The sequence below is a fragment of the Pinus tabuliformis genome, chromosome 6, assembly GCF_031772625.1.
Source record: "Pinus tabuliformis cultivar Carrire ecotype Pingquan chromosome 6, CPIR1, whole genome shotgun sequence".
In the NCBI taxonomy this organism is placed as follows: Eukaryota; Viridiplantae; Streptophyta; class Pinopsida; order Pinales; family Pinaceae; genus Pinus; species Pinus tabuliformis.
The window spans coordinates 306,710,204-306,731,364 of NC_142292.1; the positions used below are offsets into that span (position 1 = coordinate 306,710,204).

The window sequence follows — 21,161 nt, forward strand, 5'->3', positions numbered from 1 at the left end:
TGAAGCTGGAAATAACCAAAATATACCTATATCGGTTGCACTTTTTCTAGGATAAACATGTACGACCAACAAAGTTAAAACTAACTGTAATGCAGGAACAGATTTTCAATGTCAGTATTTGTGCATCCAAGAATTAGCAGAACTGATGAAAACTCACAAAAAAACTCTGTATAAAATAAGTTCATAATTGTAACAGAAAATCTAACGTTTTCAAACAAAGATGGATGAAGCATATCCAATACAAATTGAAGATGAAATGACAATTAACATCAAACCCTTTATGCAAGGTAACTTGGAGAATTCCATTACCTTGAAAAAAAATGTCTAGGACACAAAAAAGAATAGTATTTAACCAAAAATTTGGCGCTTCCTAAATATACTCGAATACATAATTGAATGTGAGATAATAGCATTATCCCGCTTCCACTGTGCAGAATTTGTTTTGGCATGGCACATTGTGGTATAATAGAAGAATTTAAGTAAACCTTCAAAATGCACAACACAGTTTTAGCTTGGCATGTCTGAGATAATAAGGGGAGATAAGTAAGCTCCTGAACAATAAGCATAGAAGTGCGCTGGAATCCAATTGGATCCCAACTGGCTTATACTGTACTAAGCATCATAAATGCAACAATTACTGCACCCATTTTTGCAGATGATCTTAACCGTGCAGCCAATCATACTTAGTGACAGTCAAATCTTAGGAACATGTTTCTTCCTAAAATATTGCCTCAAAATTCTCCAACTGGATTCCTCGTCTGAAGCACGGCAGTGACTATTCCAAGATGAACATGGAGCAGGCACGTCACATACATAACAGTGGCACTGCATCATTGACATGTCAGAAACATTCTACATTTGCATGCTCTTTAAAATAGGTCCAGAGAAAATAGTTTCTACGCTAGGAATAAACCATGTAAAATGAAATAGGTTACCAAAATTAGACTTAACTTTCCATGATATGCAGTAAAAGTACAAGCCAAAACTTTTGAACTAGATCCTGCAGAAACCTACCATTTCACAATGTTTGTGAGGCAGTGTACTTATGAAGGAAAATTTTGCACAGAGATGCCTTGGATGAGGATAGTCTCGACATGCAATCTGCAAAGTTCAAATAATTGAGTAAGAATCAACCACATAGACCCTATGAAAAGCAACTGTAAATGCATTCCACTAAAATATTTACCTAAATATTGTAATATGGCACTCTCTGTAGTGATGGTAGGTGGCCAAACTGACTCTAATTTTTGAAAACAGATATCAAGTTATGGATTACTGTTAGTTAAAGAAGACTTGCCATGTTGTAAAAAAACTTTAGAGGATCAAACAGATAAGATGAAAAATGATCCTAATGGACTATGTTGGTCAAATGGAAGAGTCACTAATGTGCTTTAACAGGGGACAATAGTTGTATTCTAATTAGCAAGGGCTAGTCTCAAACCTACTCAACAGCAAGGATTAACTTTACCAATGTAGTCTGCCTTAATATGTGGAGCAACAACTTGTCTTGTTTTAAATATAAAAGTTCCATTAATACCAAAAAAAAGTGTTAAAATATAGGTAGACATATGAGCCTTAGGATTTCTTGTATAAGTATTTTAAACTGATGACATAGTGGCACAGGTTTCACAAAATACCAAGTTTCCCTATGTAATGTACCTAGGGAGGGTATGTATTGTACTCAAGAAGGTACAGTACCTAGGGAGTATTTACTAGTACCACCCAAGTTCTCACTTGGTGCAAAAGTCCAAATCACAAGTGTGAGACCCCAAGGGCAACTTAGGCAAGCTACCCATTATCACTTTAATAGCCTTGCCTTTCTCACTTCAGACTAGGTGAAGCCTAGTGGAGCTTTCCTATGGTTGACTCAGCTCAATGTCTGTAGTATGAAGTGGGAACAAGAGAGAGCATAGAAACAAAAACAAAAAAGGAAAAATGTTTTTGGATTCTATGTTTTGAGGTGGTGGATGAAAGGTAAGATCAGTGCCTTATCATGTTTGGGCTATGGGAGCATGCATTTTATGTCAAAGGGAGAATCTAAAGAAGGATTAGGGGCTATAAGCAGCCAAGGTGACACAATCTATAGTAGCCCTAATTTGGTTACTAGACTTACAAGTCTGATGGTTGAGAGGGTCTACTTAAGATTCACTACTCAAGGGAACAACTTAGGGTGGCCCCTATCAAAGACTATCTACAAAGGCACTATATCAAGTGATGTCATAACCCTAATGTTTTCATCTTGAAGGAAATTAACACAAAAGGAATTGGGAAAATGGAGGGAAAACCTACAACGTTAATCCTTTCCAATGCAGCAGCATTGCTCTTCTATAGCCCTATGTTGACTCCGGCATCCATAAACCTGCAAATAAAGTTCCCAATGGTGCACCTAGAAAAATGTTTGCCACACATATACAAAGTTGTATGTACGATATACCATAACTTAGACAAACCATAAAACCCCTTTTCCAAAAGCTTGGATCCTTTCTACTCAGAAGTTATTTCATTCAACAAAATTCCCAATTACAAATGGACAAAGCAAACCCTTACAGAGGTTTTAGCTCAACGCTCTTCTACAATAAAATAATATTTTCCTTATGTGGTTCTCCAAGGAAAATACTAGAAATATTTACAATGATCTCTAAGTGGGCAAATTAGGACAAAATGGCCCATAGAAAATACTGAATACAATATTCTAGATGAATGTGATGCCACATGTCATCTTCCTCAACCTTCAAGCTCATGGAAGGTGAAATCCAAGTGCATTTGTCTCCCTCATGTGCAGGGTACTCTTCAAGAAATAACCACCCCCAAAATAATAAATAAATGCTAGGTCAAAGAGGTAGGCCGCATTCCAAATTAGGTGCATGAATGCCAAGTTTAAGGCTCCATAAGAAGGGCATTCTTCTAGACATGCACACAAATGCCAAATGTCATTAGTGAGCTCTTCTAGAATCCTTTCAACATAAAACATCACATTCTTCTAGACATGCATGCAAATGCCAAAGTGTCGTCATTATTGAGCTCTTCTAGTATCCTTTTAACATAAAACATCATCTTCAAGCTTGTGCGCCCTTGGAATTTGTGTTCATTTGACCCCTTGACTAGAATATATCATAAAATACCTTTTAAGCAAGTGTGCCCTTGGAAAGAGTGCTTTGTGGACCTTTTAGACTTGGTTAAAACAATAAAATAATATTTCCCCTTATCTGCTTATCTGCCCTAGGAAGAAGTGCTTTTTGTCCACTTAACAACCACCAACATAATAAAGTATTCATGCATACATGTGCCCTTGAAGAGACAGAAACTGCACCAATTAATATTTGAGCATTCTCAACCACCTTTGACTAAGTTAAGCATGAAGACCCCACCATAGATCATGCACCCTAGGTATCTGTGCAAATGGGTCCACATGTAAACCATATTATCTCCCTAATAATGTGCAAGTCAACCCACCTTGACCACAACAAACCAACTACTAGTTACTTCAAATGTGTGCAAAGTGTGAACAAGCAAGTGCACCCTTGGAAATAGTCCTTTGCAAGCCTTTTAAATTCAATTAAAACGATAAAATAATTTTTCTCCTAGTGTGGCCTAGGAAGAAGTGCTTCGTACCCACATAACAACCACCATCATAATAAAACATTCATGCATGCATGTACCCTTGAAGGGACACACTGTGCCCTTGAAATTTGAGCATTACCTTTGATCCCACAATAGATCATGCACCCTAGGTATTTGAATTTCGTGCAAATGGGTTCACATTTAAACCATGTTATCTCCTCAAATAATGTGCAAGGTGTGAACAAGCTCATACAAAGAGTAAGTGGGTCCTCATAGTGGTGTGCACCATCTAATGGCCTAGGGATTTGTGTTCATGGTGAATGGAGTGGATGGGCAAAGGTGGAGGGTCAAAACCCAATGGCACATGCATAGTTAGCCCACCTAGTCAACTTAAGGCTCAACAACCTCCTCAAAATGTGTACCAAAGGAGAGGTGCCTAGTCTCAAGTGTACCACATAGACATTAATTATATCCCCTAGTGACAAATTAGCAATAGAAATTAGGGAAATAGTCTTAATGAAGAATTAGACAATTAAAGCATTAATAGGCTAATAATTAGGCACCCAACCCTAAGGTTTTAGGATTTAATTAATATATCTCAAACCAACTTGGTTTGTTCACACTTGAAAAAGTGAAAATATGATAAATGAGGGGATAATATGTTATAAAACTTAGGGAAATATGGGCAAAATGTACCATGTGCCTTCTAGGAGATGTGATGAAGTGAAATGTTATTACTCGAGTAAAAGGTAGAAACGTGATGTGATATACAAACTACCTAGGAAAAATGACAGTGTGATGAAAATGTAGGGATGAAGTGGATTCCACCTAAGCAAAAAGTAAAGATGTTCTTGCAACGAACAAGTTACATTGGTGCAATTATGCAAATGTAATGGAATACAAATGAGATTAAGAGAACACTAGGTAAATACATCACCATGTTAGAGGACACTTACAAACTACCCATGCAACACAGGTTGAAAGTCTACAACATGATTGGGTGATCACCATGATGTTAGAGCATGATGTATAACTGAAGTAGCTCCACCAATCATTCCAACCTTTGGAAAAGGCTAGAATCATCATAACAACGTACACTATTGTCGTGTGATTAACATCACTAGTTTACCTCTCATGCAACATGACGATAAGCGGGAGGATGTATAATGTACTAGGGAGGATATGTATTGTACTCAAGAAGGTATCTAGGGGATAACTAGGGGATAAGTAATAAATTGTAGCTAATTAATCATTAATGCAATGGGCCATGCCCATTGAATAAGGCCTACAAGGTTGTTGGTGAGTAATATAAGTAACAATGAAGAGTAGTTGGCATAGGCTCCAAGGAATACTCATTAGATGATATATATACACATACTTATCAAGGGACGGAGCATGTTGGATACTGTAGTTATCACAAGCATGAACTAAGGAGTCATTGCGTCCATAAGGAATAATTGATAGCGTTACTCTACATTAAGGGGTTTCTCTAAAATCTTGGTACTAATTAATGTGTGGATGCATTTGTTATTATGAAGTTTAAGGGTTTTATCATTTACTTATTAAGATTATTTACAAGTGGTATTAGACCATTTTTTTGGGCCATGGGGCAGATTTTTTTTTCTTTTTTTCAGATTTTCTCATGGCAAATCTTTGTCTCAACCTATTCACCAAATCACAGCCAAACAAATGCCATCAGAAGAAAATTAGTCATGGCATTTCAAAATTTGGATCATAATAGAGATCCTAAGAAGTATCAGGGAAGTTACACCTATTTTAAGTTGTGACCCTAAAGCCTCATAGGAAATACTTGCAACACAATCATCTCTTTGTTTATTAATCAGATTGCAACAAGACCAATGCCATTAGAAGTACAGTGGTTATGAAATTTCAGCGTTTGGGTCATAATAGTGATTCTAAGAAGTATCACAAAAGTTACACCTATTTCAATTTGGGTTCTCAATGTTGAAGGAAATGTAACTAGGTTCGGTCTTAATAAATGTACTTTTGATATTTGTACTTATTCAAGAAAAGAAATATTATTTTTATATGTCAATGAGTTTCTTGCTCATTCAAATAGGTCTAGCACATGTTAAGTGCTATAGGTGAGTCAAATAGTCAGAAGGTAATGTTGAAGGCCTTAAGGGCATGTTACACCATGTATTAGGGTCAAGAGAATACCTCCAAGCAAAATCAAGTCCCCTCCTATGCAAAGGCACCATCAAAGAAGCTCTTTCAAGCATGTTACACCACCAAAGAAGCCATCCGAAGCAAGCATAACAAGTCAGCTTGCAAATTGTCCTCAAGTCGGCCTAAAAGGAGGGACAGTCCTCTATATATAGAGGTTGTCCACTCCACCAAAACGAACGCACTTACCTCTGAAATCAACGCAGCAAATGAGAAAGTAAAGGGTGAAAAAGAGACTAGAAAGGGAGCCTCTAGTGCACCATCGAAGGAAGGAAGAACACTGAATCTTAAAGGATTGTTTCTAGGGAAATCTGCGGTCACACGTGAGAGGACAGGGAAGGCTTCCTGTGGTCATAACAACAGAAACCCACAGTTGGCATATCTCTCTAATTGGGCTAGGAAACTAGACCTATCAATCAAGCGAAGGAAGAAAAGAGCTTGCCATATCAAGGAAATCACCACACGTGCGAAAATCTAGGGTAGCAGGACAATGATATCAAGTTTGCGCCTACACCTTGAAGAAAGAGCTCATTTGGTCAAGTAGAAGAAAGGGATCATCACAAGGAAAGGGACGTATCAAAAGCTGTCTCTTCTAGAGCAAGTGCAACAAGATCTATCAACAATTGAGAGAAGAACGAAGTGCCGAAAGAAGGAGGACAAAGTGCCAGAAGGAGGAAGTGTCGAAGAAACAAAGTGTTGGAAGGACTTGACTTGTGCTTGGAGGATATTCAAGTCAGGGGGGTCTAGGGTTTGGCATTGATCAATAAGAAGCTTCAATAAGAGAAACTTACTAAAGGGTTTTGCCTCTCAAGAGAAGAGAGGTTTTGGCCCTGGCAGAGAGTCAACATCTTGTGTTCTTGTTCTTCTGTTTTGGTAGCAGTCTGATGAAGTACACACACATGCATTAATAAGAAGAAGAAGAAGATTAAGCTAACAAGAAAAAGTAAAACAACTCCACAAATTGTTATCAAGTAACAAAGAATCACACTACACTTAATTGCCCTAGATTCTTCAACATGGTATGGAGCTAAGGTTACACATCAAGGAAAGGGCAACTCAAGAACACTCATCAAGGAAAGGGAAACTCAAGAACACTCATCAAGGAAAGGCATCTACAAGGTTGAAGCATCAAACCAAATCTACTCAAGGAAAAGAAGGCCTACCATAGCAAGAAGAAGAGCCTTACACAAAGGCACCTACAAAGAAGAGCAGATCAAAGAGGGACGTACATCATCTACAAGTCACCAAGCAAATCTACTTGGAGAAGGCAACTTGAAGAACATCAAGATCCTAGGAAGGCAAGCCATCAAGTCTTCAAGGAGAAAGAAAATCCATTACATCTCAAAATCTATCAAGTAAGTATATGTCCCCTTCTGAATATACATCAATGTCTTTTTGCAAGGAAAGCAACAAATTGGTAGGTACCAATAACTTTCTTGCATGGAAGAAGAGGATTGATTTACTTCTCAAGGAGAATGAACTCCTAGAACATGTCAAAGGGAATATCACTATCCCTGCTAAGGAACAAACTCAAGCCTTAGATAAGTACAATAAGGATGAGACAAGAGCTCAAAGGATTCTAATAGAATCAATCAAAGACTCTCTCATTCCTTATGTCTCCAAATTTGAAACATCAAAAGAAATTTATGATAAGCTAGTAGAGTTATTCTCAGTATCCACAACCGGAGAAGTAATATCTCTAAGGAATGAATTGTACAAGATGAAGATAACAAAGGAAGGAATAGCTCCCTACTTCATGAAAATCTCTGAAATGAGAGATCAACTTCAAGAGCTTGGGGAAGTCATGTCTGACAAAGAGATGACAACTGTAGTACTCAATGCTCTACCTGAGGATTGGGGCAACTTCACATCAAGCATATATGCCAAGAAAGAAGCAACCACACTTAGTGAAATGTGGTCTCTATGCAGGACAAAGGAAACCAGACTTAAAGCAAAGGAAGATGTGGGATCAAAGGAGCAAGCATTTGCTACCATGGCCAAGAGAAAGGATAAATTTGGAAAATTTGGTCCACGAAGAACAAACAACAAAGACATGTCCAAAATCCAATGCTATGGATGTCAAGAATATGGACACTACAAAAGGAATTGTCCTAAGCTTAAGAAGGACAACAACAACAAAAGAAAGAGGGAAGAAGCTCACATGACTCAAGAGGTGAAAGAAGAAGAAAAGAAGCAAAAGAAGGAAGATCCTTCGGATCTCTACTATGACTAAGTCAAACTCTTTACTTCAAGTCTTCTTTCAAGGTTTTGAGTAGGATAGGAGCATGTAGGAATAAAAATTAAATTGCATGACTAGAAACATCTTCTAGAATCTAGAAGCATGAAGTACATAGAGTTCTAGATACTCATGAAGAAGTAGCATTTATAATGAGAACAAAATGCATGGTTAGAAATATCTTCTAGAATATAGGAGCATGATAGATATAGCTCAAGATATTCATGTAGAAGGAGCATACCTAGTATAGGACCTCATCCACGATGAAAATTGATCATGATTGAGAATCTTAGAAGACCTCCATCATCAAAAGAAAAGAAACATTTGCAAGGCAAGGGTCTTTAAGATCCTATGATGCAATCTTCGAAAGAGGGTTCATGAACCAAAGCAGACGTCTAATTGGGAATCCCATTCGTGGGATTCACGAAAAGGATGATATGCAGGCTAGCTAAGATGAAGCAAGAAGGTCCACACCAAGGACAACCAAATGAAGCTAAGATGATCAAAGGAGAATCAAGATGAGGTATGTATGCATCAAAGTTTAGTCATGTTATCATATGTATATTATTAAGTCATGAGAATAGTTCTATAACATGATCAAGTATGAAAGAATCTCTTTCACCAAGGACATGCTCAAAGGCATGTACTACAATGCAATGAAGGTCAACCAAAGGATATGCTCACATAAGGTGTATAAGATTGTTGACTAAGAAGCAAGAACAAATGCTAACTAGTCCAGGAAGCAAGCAATGAAGAAGTGCTCCCACAAGGAGCATAAGGTGGTTGACCAATCTATCCAAGTAGACGCAAATGAAGAAAGAGATCAAGCATGCGAAGAACACCATGATCACAAAGAATCGCTATCTGACAAAGAACCATTGAAGCTATCTCCCTAAAGAAGGCAAGACAACTCTGACAAAGGAAGGAAGGACCCTTGACACCTATGAAGGCCTTGGAGATATGAAAGATGCAGATAACTGATTCTACCCTACGAAAATGTCATGATGAAGAAGCCATCCAGCAAAAGCACCATTTAATGTTGAAGCAATATCAGGATGAAGTCATGATGGGATACTAGGTCGAAGCATGTAAACAAGCAAGTACAACATTATATCCATGAGAAGTGTATTCTGAAGCATGGACAGATGACAAAGGAGTATCCAGATGACAAAAAAACCTGATGTGTGACAAGAAAGCCACTTTCCATGAAGAAAGCAATGACATGACAAACCAGGAAGGAAAGTGATCGATAGGTAGTGCCCTACCTAGAAGAAGTTCGAACAAAGACTTCATGACATCAAAGAAAGGAAGGAGATCAAGCAGCTGAAGGACCCATGAAGAAGAAGTTGTTGATGAATGAAAGAGTCCCTAGTTAAGAGGGAGCTCTGACAATCCCTGATCAAAAGGGAGTTTTGTATCACCCCTAATTACAAAGGAGTGACAATTGTGTTTATCCATTCCATGGGTCATGCACTAGACTAGGACTAACATTCGTAAGTCTAGATGAAGGCCATGAATGGAAATGTAGACACAAGATAGACACAACATTCTTGTCTTCACTTGGGAAGAAAGAATGGGAGGATTGGGTAATCATCTGGCATCCGATACTCTTTGGGATGTGTAGGGCATTCAAGACAAGAGTAGGCAAAAGGACCAATATTCTTTAAGGGTTGGGACTCGAAGACAAGAATAGTCCTAGAAGGTCATACTCAGAGAACACCCGGGTGGGTATGTACCTTGAGAGACAATGATGAAGGAGTCAATAAATCATTGGTCTCACCAACATTGTAGCTCATGAGAGATGGAGTTGTTAGTCAAAGCCTTGCACTATGACAATGCTGATTGATATGATGCTATAACAGAGGGATTGCAAATCCAATTTCTCTTATGTGAATTCTTCAGAAATTGATAATGGCCAAACACCTTGTAATATTGTATGAATACCTCCCTGTTAAGAGGGAGTGTTGAAGAAAATGTAACTAGGTTCAATCTTCATAAATGTACTTTTGATATTTGTACTTATTCAAGAAAAGAAATATTATTTTTATATGTCAATGAGTTTCTTGCTCATTGAAATAGGTCTAGGACATGTTAAGTGCTATAGGTGAGTCAAATAGTCAAAAGGTAAAGTTGAAGGCCTTAAGGGCATGTTACACCATGTATTAGGGTTAAGAGAATACCTCCAAGCAAAGTCAAGTCCCTTCCCATGCAAAGGCACAATCAAAGAAGCTCCTTCAAGCATGTTACACAACCAAAGAAGCCATCCGAACTAAGCATAAGAAGTCAGCCTGCAAACTATCCTCAAGTCGGCCTTCTAGTTGGCCTAAAAGGAGGGACAGTCCTCTATATATAGAGGTTGTCCAATCCAAAGCGAATGCACTTACCTCTGAAATCAGCACAGCAAATGAGCAAGTAAAGGGTGAAAAAGAGACTAGAAAGGGAGCCTCTAGTGCACCATTGAAGGAAGGAAGAACACCGAATCTTAAGGGATTGTTTCTAGGGAAATCTACAGTCACACATGCGAGGACAGGGAAGGTTGCCTACGGTCATAATAGCAGAAACCCACAGTTGGCATATCTCTCTAATTGGGCTAGGAAACTAGACCTGTAAGTTCTCCCAATCAAGCAAAGGAAGAAAAGAGCTTGCCATATCAAGGAAATCACCACACGTGCGAAAACCTAGGGCATCAAGACAGTCATATCAAGTCTGCGCCTACACCTTGAAGAAAGAGTTCATTTGGTCAAGTAGAAGAAAGGGATCATCACAAGAAAAGGGACTTACCAAAAGGCATCTCTTCTAGAGCAAGTCCAATAAGGTCTATCAACAATTGAGAGAAGAACGAAGTGTCGAAAGAAGGAGGTCGAAGTGCCGAAGAAACAAAGTGTCGGAAGGACTTGACTTGTACTTGGAGGATATTCAAGTCAAGGGTCTAGGGTTTGGCATTGATCAATAAGAAGCTTAAATAGGAGAAACTTACTAAAGGGTTTTTCCTCTCAAGAGAAGAGAGGTTTTGGCCTTGGCAGAGAGCCAGCATCTTGTGTTCTTGTTCTTATGTTTTGGTAACAGTTTGATGAAGTACACACACCTGCATTAATAAAATCTAATCAATATTGTACAAACTGAGGAAATTATGGTCATTTTAAAATCATGGCATCCAAAGTAAGTTTTTCTTTAAAGCCATAGTTCTATTTTCCAGATTTTACCAAGGTACACAAGACAATTCGATAGTCCTAGTGTTGGAGACCACAAATTATGCAAAGTCATTTCCATCAAGGAATTGAAAAAACATTCTATACCTTAGTTTAAGGGACAATGCTCGCATATGGTGGAAGTCACTTGATCATGGTACATGTAGAATATGACAAGTATTATCTGACATGAAAAAACATTTTTTACCTTAGTTTAAGCGACAATGCTCACATATATATGGTGGAAGTCACTTGATCATGGGACATGTAGAATATGACAAGTATTATCTAACAACTGCTCTTATGGAATGAAGAAGCATAAATACTCTAAGGAGTTTCTTTTCATTTTAAAACTTCATGAATGCCTTCAACAATAAAATGTCATTATTTCTACTAGTCCTAGCAACAAGCATAATTTCATCAATGTTGATTTGAATAACTGATGATAGGTCCTCAAAACGCATATCCCAAGAAGATTGGTTGAGTATGAGTACTCAATTTTTTAAAGATTTGAAGATTGTTATTGATAAATGTTTTGCATTCAGATTTTCATGTTATAGATATGGATGGTGTGGATATTATTCTTGTATATCCTTGGATAGCCTCAATAGCTACGATTAATATTAATGTACAAACGAAATTTATGAAGCTTTGTTACAAGAAAAAAAAAAACACCTTGCTAGATATTTCTCATATTAAATAACAAAATCTCAAGATGGCACGTGAAGAGGTCATTACAGGGAAACTCACTGTAGTACGTACAAACACATCAAATGAAGAATTGAACATTAAATCATAAGAAGAGCCCATAGAAGCACTAAAGGGAAAGCCCCAAGAAGGGTATAAACAAGGTGAAAAAGCTACGAAGAACCATTCCTCAAGGGAACCACACATTGAGGATTCCAAAAAAGAAGAACCAATATTTAAGATCGTTGCATATTGCCCATCCACACTAGCAAGAGAAACAACATTCATTAAGACAAGGTTGTGAGCATCAACAGACCTACTATAGATTAACATAGAACTAGAAAAGCACCCAATATAGCAAGACATGGGGGAATACAAACAATGGATGGGGATATACTAATAGCAACCAGGGGAGCAGCCATAGTGGATATTGATGTAGCATGGAAGAAGTTGGACACCATGTTTGACTTTGAATATCACTAGGAGGATGGAATCTGGATGCTCATACTTGGTACTAATTGACTACATTGCTTAAAAGATCCTATTATATGGATTATAATCATGCTTCGAGGATGAAAGGTGTAAGGGGGGATGGGATGTAATGTACCTAGGGAGATATGTACTATACTAAGCATGATACTAAGAAAGATACCTGGTGGGATAATTAACATAATGTGGCCATACTTGTGAAATAAGGCCCACTAGGTTCTGGATGTGAATTCATTAATTAATGGGATGTAATGTACCTAGGGAGATATTTACTATACTAAGCATGATACTAAGAAAGATACCTGGTGGGATAATTAACGTAATGTGGCCATACTTGTGAAATAAGGCCCACTAGGTTCTGGATGTGAATTCATTAATTAATGCTATGGACCATACTCGTTGAATAAGACCCACAAGGTAGTTGATAGGTAATAAATGTATTAATGAAGGGTAGTTGGCGTAAGCCCCTAGAAATACTCATGAGATAATGTATACATATCATGGTATGGAGCATGTTGAATATTTGATGGGCTTTGGATGTTATCTACAATCTTGATGTTGATTATTATGTGGATGCATTTGTTATTTTGAAATTTAGAAGTTCTATATTTTATCTACTAAGGTTCTTTAAACCCTATGGCTAAAACGTGAGAAATGGATTTCCAAAAAAATGCAAATGCACTGTACACTATTTATCCAAAACTTAAATTAAAAAGTCAAAGAATTGATTAAAGATATTTAAAAACAAAGAATGTTTAGATATTGAAGAAGGTTTTTGGCCTTCCATTTTTATTTGTTTAGGAACATCTCACGGTATTGAAGCAGTTGATATTACATTTATGTGTGTATCACAGCAGAAATAGGCTTTGGCTGTGAAACATTTTGCCTCTTACTAAGTGGTAAAAACAGGTTGCCACATAGCAAAAATGAATTTGAATTTTTCAATGGCCAACAAATTTTACTAAAAATAGTTCAAGAGATCTATATTCTTCTGTATTACCAATTGGAAAAATGTTGGAAATGGCAATCAAACCTTGTTATCAAACCAGTAAAGACGTCAAACCTTGTTATCAAACCAGAAAAGATGCTTGGGATGAAAAGGGTCATATGGCGTAGCAGTACAGCAGCCCACCGGTGAGCGCCAAAGAAAGTCTATATATTGTAGGGTTTTCTGCCTGCCGTTCTATTTTTTAGGCAATCTCACAGTATTGAAGCAGTTGGTGTTATATTTACGTGTGTATCAAAGAAGAAATAGGCCTTGGCTGTAAAACATTTTTCTTTTTAGTAAATGGCGGTAAAAACGAGTTGCCACAAAGCATAAATGGATTTGGATTCTTCAATGGCCAACAAAATTTACTAAAAATAATTCTAGAGACCTATATTATTCTGTATTGCCAAATGGAAAAAATGTTGGATATGGTAATCCACACCTCGATGTCAAACCAGTAAAGATGCTTGAAAGAGTCATATGGCTCAGTGCTAGAGAAGCCCACTGGCCAGGGCCAGGCCCTGGTTTCATTTCGTACCCTGTCCAGATTTCAACATGGTACCAGAGCCAGATGTTGAGGTTGATCAGCGGTGGCTAGGAGGCCTGATAGTCATCATGAAATGGGCATACTGAGGTTGATTGGTAGTGGCTAGGAAGCCTGATATCTGTCATGAAAAAAGCATGTTGCTCGGTGGTGGAACAACCTAGCCTGTCCAGTTTACACTGCTTCAATTCTTAATAAGGTGTCTGTATTACCTTTGACGGAATTAAGATACAGATCTTAAAGTTATAGTTTGGAAAACTCTAAAACTTATCATGCAAGGGTTTCAAGGCAAGCCTAAACCTTAGATATAATGAGAAGATGAAAAGGGGATGGGATTATTATCAATTCCCACAGGAAAGGAAGCTCTCATATTTCATATTTCAGGTGATTTTTTCCAAATTCCTATGTATATAAAGAGCACGTTTTGCCAAAATAATTCAAGAAATATTGTAGCTCTGTAGCAGCTTCTTTGGAATCTTAATCAGATCACCTTCTTTCATGTAGCTGACATCTCATGATTAATAATGCCTTGAGGGGCAGAGAGTACAATGGAGATTCCACAACCAACATCAAGTACTCATCACACCCACCCATCCACAAACCCACACCCAATCCCAAAAAGCACTTCAATATCCACATGCGAAAGAGCACATTCAGGGAACTCTACCAGCATAAGTCTTTCTGACAAAAAGCTTTAATCCTTGCTACACAGTAGAATTGCAATAGCCCCAAAAAAAATGAAAAAAAAATTGACCGCTACACACACAATGCTTATCCACCCTACTAGTAGAAAGAGTACTCATCACACCCGCACCTACCCATCCACAAACCCACACGCAATCCCAAAAAGCACTTCAATATCCACTTGCGAAAGAGCACATTCAGGAAACTCTACCACGTAAGTCTATCTGACAATAAGCATACCTTGCTTCACAGTAGAATTGCAATCACCAAAAAAAAATTACCACTACATACATAATGCTTATCCATCCTACTAGTAGAAAGAGTACAAGCATACATACATGGCCGCGCTGCGCTGTAACCACCAATTCCGGTGATGCAGTGATTTGTGGACTTAATATAATATCGGTTTTCTCTGGGTCAGAATCCAATATGATGCAATCATCATCAGAATCCTCAATTTCCTTTCCAACCTTTAACCTTTTCTTGCACAGAGGCCCCTGTATGACCTCACTGTCACTATCCTCATCATCATAATCATCTTCAAGGGAGTCAGTCTCCTCGTCATCTGTTGATATTAAATGAAAGGGCCTCTTCCTTGGAGGTGTAGACGGAGGACTGGCATCTTCATCTGATGAAGAACTGATATCTATAACTTCAACCCCAGACCTCATGTTCACTTAACCCCAATCTCACACAATAATACCAAAATCAATATGATGCCCCCAACAAAAAATTCGAAAGCCCAGATAATGAATCGAATTTTAAACAGTCAGTATGTACCATGTGACCTGCATTGTATCGAATTTTAAACAGTCAGTATGTACCATGTGACCTGCATTGTAGAAGCCATCACTGAAAACCGAATTAAACCTTTGCCAACACAGTGTTGAAGAGAAGAGTTTGAACAAACAGAGCCTCGCCTTTTATAGAATTTGCATTCTCTATGAGGCATGCCAGTGGCCCTTTCAAACAATTGGGGTTTCATTCATGGATGACTGTTATTCGAATTCTGGACCGCAGAGAAGAGAAAGCCCCTGAACCGAGGAGATTGGAATGGGATGTGCGTGAAAAGGTTCCGACTCCAATCCCCGCCCCTCCAACAAAGAGCAATAAAATTCAAATTGCTCGCACGGTTTTCAAACAATAGAATTCAGAATTTATAGCTGATCGACGTGACCTCCACGGACGTTTGTATTGATTCTAACCGTTGGCTCACTAAATTCTCAAGTACAACATTACTTTCCATTACAATTGTTTGCCATAGATGGAAGGTGACGCTTACCATCCATAGTATTTGGGCAATTCTATCCTAATTTAATATCTTTGGGTTCGTCTGAATTCACGAAGTTACTCTACAATGGCGGCGATATCTACAGCTATATTTGCTTGAAATTTTATGATGTTGATATGATATGTGTATGTGTTTTCATACCGCATTGAAAATTTAGGATTTTGATAATGATGCGTATGTGTTTTATAGTGGATGGTGAGAAGCTTGGGTTAGCTTATTATTAATTTAAGTAAGAAAAAAAAATTGAATTGCAAAAAGTAAGTTTAGTGGTTCTATAGATTATTTTTAGTTCTGTGTATGTTAAATTTTCATTCATTCATTACTCTGTGTTTTTCATCTTGAAAATGTTATGATGTGTGTATACTATGTGTTCTTGATTTTAAATCTCGGTAGTGATTTTTTAAAATTTCAAAATTAATTATTGGTTAGAAATTAGTGTAGTCATTCTTGATTTTAAATAGGTAGTGATTTTTTATAATTTCAAAATTAATTATTGGTTAGAAATTAGTGTAGTCGTATAAATTGAAAAACTAATAAACATTGGCCTGGAGTATACCCTGTTGTCACTCCAAAATTTCTCTAGAGTTGTTAAGAAAGAAATGATAAAGGTAACCACAAATCTACTTTGGAGATTAGGATCTAGCCTTCCTAATGCTCAGAGAGGGCTCTCTCTCTATGATTTAACTTTGTTTAGTTAATTGATTTTAGGCTAGTTATGATTGTACTTGGGTTTTGATTTTGATTTGGTGGTGGGATCACTTACTTAGATGGATAGAGGAATGTCTTTTACCATTGAGTTATAGGGTCAAATGTCAAGCAAACAGGACTGGATCAAGTTCTAAAAATAGTGTCTACAGGGCAAGGTAGTTGAGTAATTTCAGATCTTAAGGCTCGATGGTGAAGTTGATTTCAATCGGATCCAAGAAGCAATTAAGGGTTCCTTAGGCCGGATAATGAAGGAAGTGAAAGAGGTTAATCGGGATGGGAGAGAAATTAAGGATTCTCATATCCGAATATCAGAAGAAAACATAGAAATGATTAACTGTTCAAGATAGAGTGTACTTAAATGCAAACCTTCTTTTAGAGTGAAAAGATATTTGATCCCTGATACCAAAGATCCCAAAGTCTTTTTTCACGTGCTTCCTCTCTGCTGCAAACTAGGTCTGTTGCCTATGCTCTACGCGCCCCTTGTGGTTGCTGCGCATAGCAGCTCTTGAGCCCCTCGGCTCTCCAATGGACTCCAGCGGGGGTTCGCATCCCTCCCCCCCACCCCCAGAGGTTCTTGCTTTCAAAATGATGATAGCAGCTTGCATTAAGAGAACCCTTTCTACCATGCAACAAAAATTCGTGAAGAAAATGGATAGCATACCCTCTGTTGCATTCCCAGAAGAAGAAACGTGCAGAGCAGCTCTGAATCTTGCAAAGAGAGGCCTCATAGGCTAGTTCACTGGCCTCTGGCCTTCACCAAAATCTGTTGAAGAGTGGGTCCAGAGAAATTGGATCCCATTAACCAAAGAGGCCATAAAAAGCTACTTTGTGGGCAAGGGCTACTTCGTTTTTGTCTTCAAAAGTACAGAGGACAGAAGCTTAATCTTCAGGAACGGACCATGTTTTATGGGTCCACAAGGATTATATCTAAACAAATGGTCGCGTGATTTTGACCCTGTTCAGGATATTCCATCAGCTGTTCCCGTCTAGGTGCGTTTGCCCCATCTTCCCCTCCACTGCTGGAACCAAAAGTCTCTTCAGCTAATCGGCAACGCTCTAGGAAAATACATAGACCAAGCAGTCAAAAAAGATCAGTATTCGTGTGCCCGCATATGTGTCGAAGTCGATCTGGAGGAGGGACTGCTAGAAGCAATCAAGCTAACGGTCGCCGGATGGACGCATGTTCAAGAACTGGATTACGAACAGCTCCCTTTTAAATGTAGACACTGCCATGGTCATGGCCATTTCGCAAAACACTGCAAGAAAAAGGCTGAGGAACAAGCAGAGATGCACAATGGTGAGCAATGGACCCTAGTCCAGAAAGCATCGCAGCAAAAAAAAGGTAGGGGGAAAGTCACTCAGAAGGAGGCCCCCAACAGCTCCAAACCCACCGAAGAAAGGGGTCCAAACCCAAATGAAAAAGAAAGCAGTCAGGCCCAACCCTCAGAAATAATCCCAGAAAACGTAGACCAGGAAGGAACATCCAACTCCAACAAAGAAGACGAAGAAGCAGGCCACCCAGAGGCTTCCAAAGGCAGCCCCTCCAATCCCTCGTATGTAGAAGTCACAAGGAAAAAGCCAGCAGATAGCTCAGGATCATCGAAGGATGAGATCTACGAGCGTCCGTCAAAAAGAGCTGGAAGGAAATCCCATAAAGAAGCAAGGGAGGAGGAGGCTGAAAGACTTAAAACTCAAGGCAGCCAGCCCACGATAGAGATGTCTATTGGGAGAAATACCAGAACAAGGCCTCCTAAGGGAGGATCCCTCCCCCCATCTGGTAAATAATGCGTCTTGTCTCTTGGAACTGTAGAGGTCTGGGGACCCACATGAAAATAGAAGCAGTCAAGGATCTACTGAAAATCGAACCACCAGATATTCTCATGCTCCAAGAGACAAAAATCGAAGGGCAAGCCCTCCTCGACATCAGTAAGGTGAAGTGGAAGAAAAACGCAGGCAAAGCAGTAAGCTCAAGGGGCTCTTCAGGGGGGTTGGCTACCCTATGGACAAAAGATCTCTTCCACCTGAACAACTCCTTCGAAACTCAGCACTGGATCTTCACAGAATTAAAGCATTGTGCAAGTAAGTTGACTATCTCACTCTTCAATCTTTATGTTCCAGTTCTTTACTCTCAAAAAAGAGAATGTTGGAATTCCCTCCTAGCATTCTTAGAGCAACATAACCCCAATAACATAATCCTTGCTGGAGATCTGAACATAGTTCTGAAGCCCAAAGAAAAGAGAGGGGGCAACAGCAGTAGAGACCATTTGCTGCCTTTTGTGGAAGATCTCATCCAGCAATGGGACCTCCTTGATTTTAGCCCAATAAGAGGTCTCTATACATGGACAAATAACAGGACAGGGGAGGAACACATATCTGCTCGTCTGGATAGATTCTTAGTTCAAAGCTCGTTGATGATGAACAACAAGATAATCAATACAAAAATCCTCCCCAAATTAACTTCAGACCATAAGCCCATTCAGCTGCTCCTGGAGGATGAAGAAGACTTGGGTCCTCTTCCTTTTCGCTTCAGCCCCCTCTGGATTGAAAGGGATGGTTTCATGGAAACAGTGAAAGAAGCTTGGGCCAAACCAATCTCAGGATCACCATGTTATGTTTGGGAGCAAAAGCTCAAGGCAACAAAACAAGCCTTGAAAGAATGGATAAAAAAACCCGCTTCAAATCCAACCAGCCAAAGGAAAGAAATAGTGCAGACTTTGGAGGACATACAAGTTGAAATGGAACACAAGGATATCACCTCAGAGATGATAGGAAAAGAGGTAGAAGCCCAACGCTCTTCCTTCCGCTCCTTTAGAATGGAAGAAGAGTACTGGAGAATCAAATCCCGTAGCCTGTGGTTGAAGGCTGGGGATTGAAACACCTCTTTCTTTCATCGCCTGTAACAGTCCAAAAATAAATATCTAATTTAACATTAAACTTAAATGAGAGTGGCACTTACCTAGCCCAATAAACATGTAATTAATAAAACTAAATTCAACTATGAATAGTGCTTACCTATAGTAGAAGTAGGCTTACTGCAACAACATTTTGGGGGCGACTCTCCACCCAACCGTAGGCTCAATTGTGCAAAGATTTGCTACAATTGGCCACCCCCGAGCCCTCAATCAACGTACTATTGCCAGTGACTCCTATGTCTTAGAACACCATTCTCCCAAGAGAATGAAAGACAAAATCTCGGAAAGATGGAATACAGGAATGCTTCTCATCTTCCTCACCATCTATTAAATAGAACAACATTGGAAGGGGAACCACATGCACACACTCCATGTGTCTGCATGCAACTTTCTTTTGATTTTTTTGCTTTCTTGTTTTATTTCTTTACTTTTCTTTTGATTTTTAGCTTTCTTGTTTTATTTCCTTCTTTTTGATAGTTTTCTTGTTTTATTTCTATTTATTCTTATTTAGAGTTTTAGTATGGTTATTACTATTTTTATTTTTATTATTTTTATTTATTTTCTTGTATATATTTTTAATATCATTTATTATTTAACATTTATGATTTATTATCTTTATTATTTTTATTATTTATTATTAAGTGATTTATTTATTATTAATTATTATTTTTGCATTATTTATTTTATTATTATATTATTATTTATTATTTTTATTATTTATTATTTATTAGTAAGGGAAGGGATATTACATACTCTCCCACTTTAAGGAACTTCGTCCTGAAGTTAAGTTGAATTATTTATTATTTATTATTTTTTAACTTCATGTTGCCAACACCCTCTGCTGAACTAGTATAACCAGCAGGCATCAAAAGTCCCCAACACCCCGGGAAATCTCAAGGAATCTCTGTCATTTTTCCCACTTTCGGCACCAGGCATAAGCCTGACCCAGTCTGTATCCTAGTCCAAGGCTGGCCCCAAGGCTCGCGCCTGACTCAAACCTCATCTGCCCCAAGGCAGGCATCCGGTCCGGTACTCAATGACCCCAGGCATCTCGCAAGGCTGGCCCACTCCCTCCACAACTACTAAGGTGCACAGCCCCAGGCATCGAAGTCCTTTACATCCCTTCCAGACTTCGGCATCCCAATCCAATGCTAGGCACCTAGCCTAGAACATCAGGCACGTGGCCTCCTCAAGATGGTCTCATAGTTCTTCTAGAGCTATCCATCAAGAGCTATACACAAGACAAAGGAACCACTGACATATGTAGTGTTGATTGAGTTTTGTCCCCAACCCATATGGTGTTACTTATTCTCTGTCAAGCATATGGGTTCACACGAGATCATCGAATAAACCGGCTCTTTCGGCCCATTTGTGGAGTCCTGTGAATCATCACAGCTCAACATGCAACCAATGCATTAGCTATACCGTCATAGTATCATAGAAAATAATCCACATGCCAAGTCTTGCATTTAATCGCAAAAAATAACGAACTGCATGCTCATGCATGTCATAAATTTGTATGCAACTATCACATGCTTCACCGCATGAAATACCATCATAAGTTATAACATCAACATATTTGCATCAAAGATGTATCATGACTTCACGTAATAAATGAAACACATGTCAATATACATCTTATCATAACATCATGATCTCTATGAATATCATACCCATTATGAGCAT

General features: G+C 38.5%; 1 protein-coding gene across 1 annotated transcript; it reads right to left on the minus strand.

The window, feature by feature from the left end:
* Positions 1-325: 325 nt before the first annotated feature.
* On the minus strand, positions 326-15,905 carry LOC149258540 (RPM1 interacting protein 13-like). Its single transcript, XM_089371949.1, has 3 exons — positions 14,903-15,905; positions 1,015-1,101; positions 326-825 (listed from the first exon to the last, which is right to left on the minus strand). Exons 1-3 carry the CDS (start codon positions 15,233-15,235, stop codon positions 694-696), a joined length of 552 nt encoding a protein of 183 aa, XP_089228075.1. The 5' UTR covers positions 15,236-15,905; the 3' UTR covers positions 326-693.
* Positions 15,906-21,161: the final 5,256 nt, after the last annotated feature.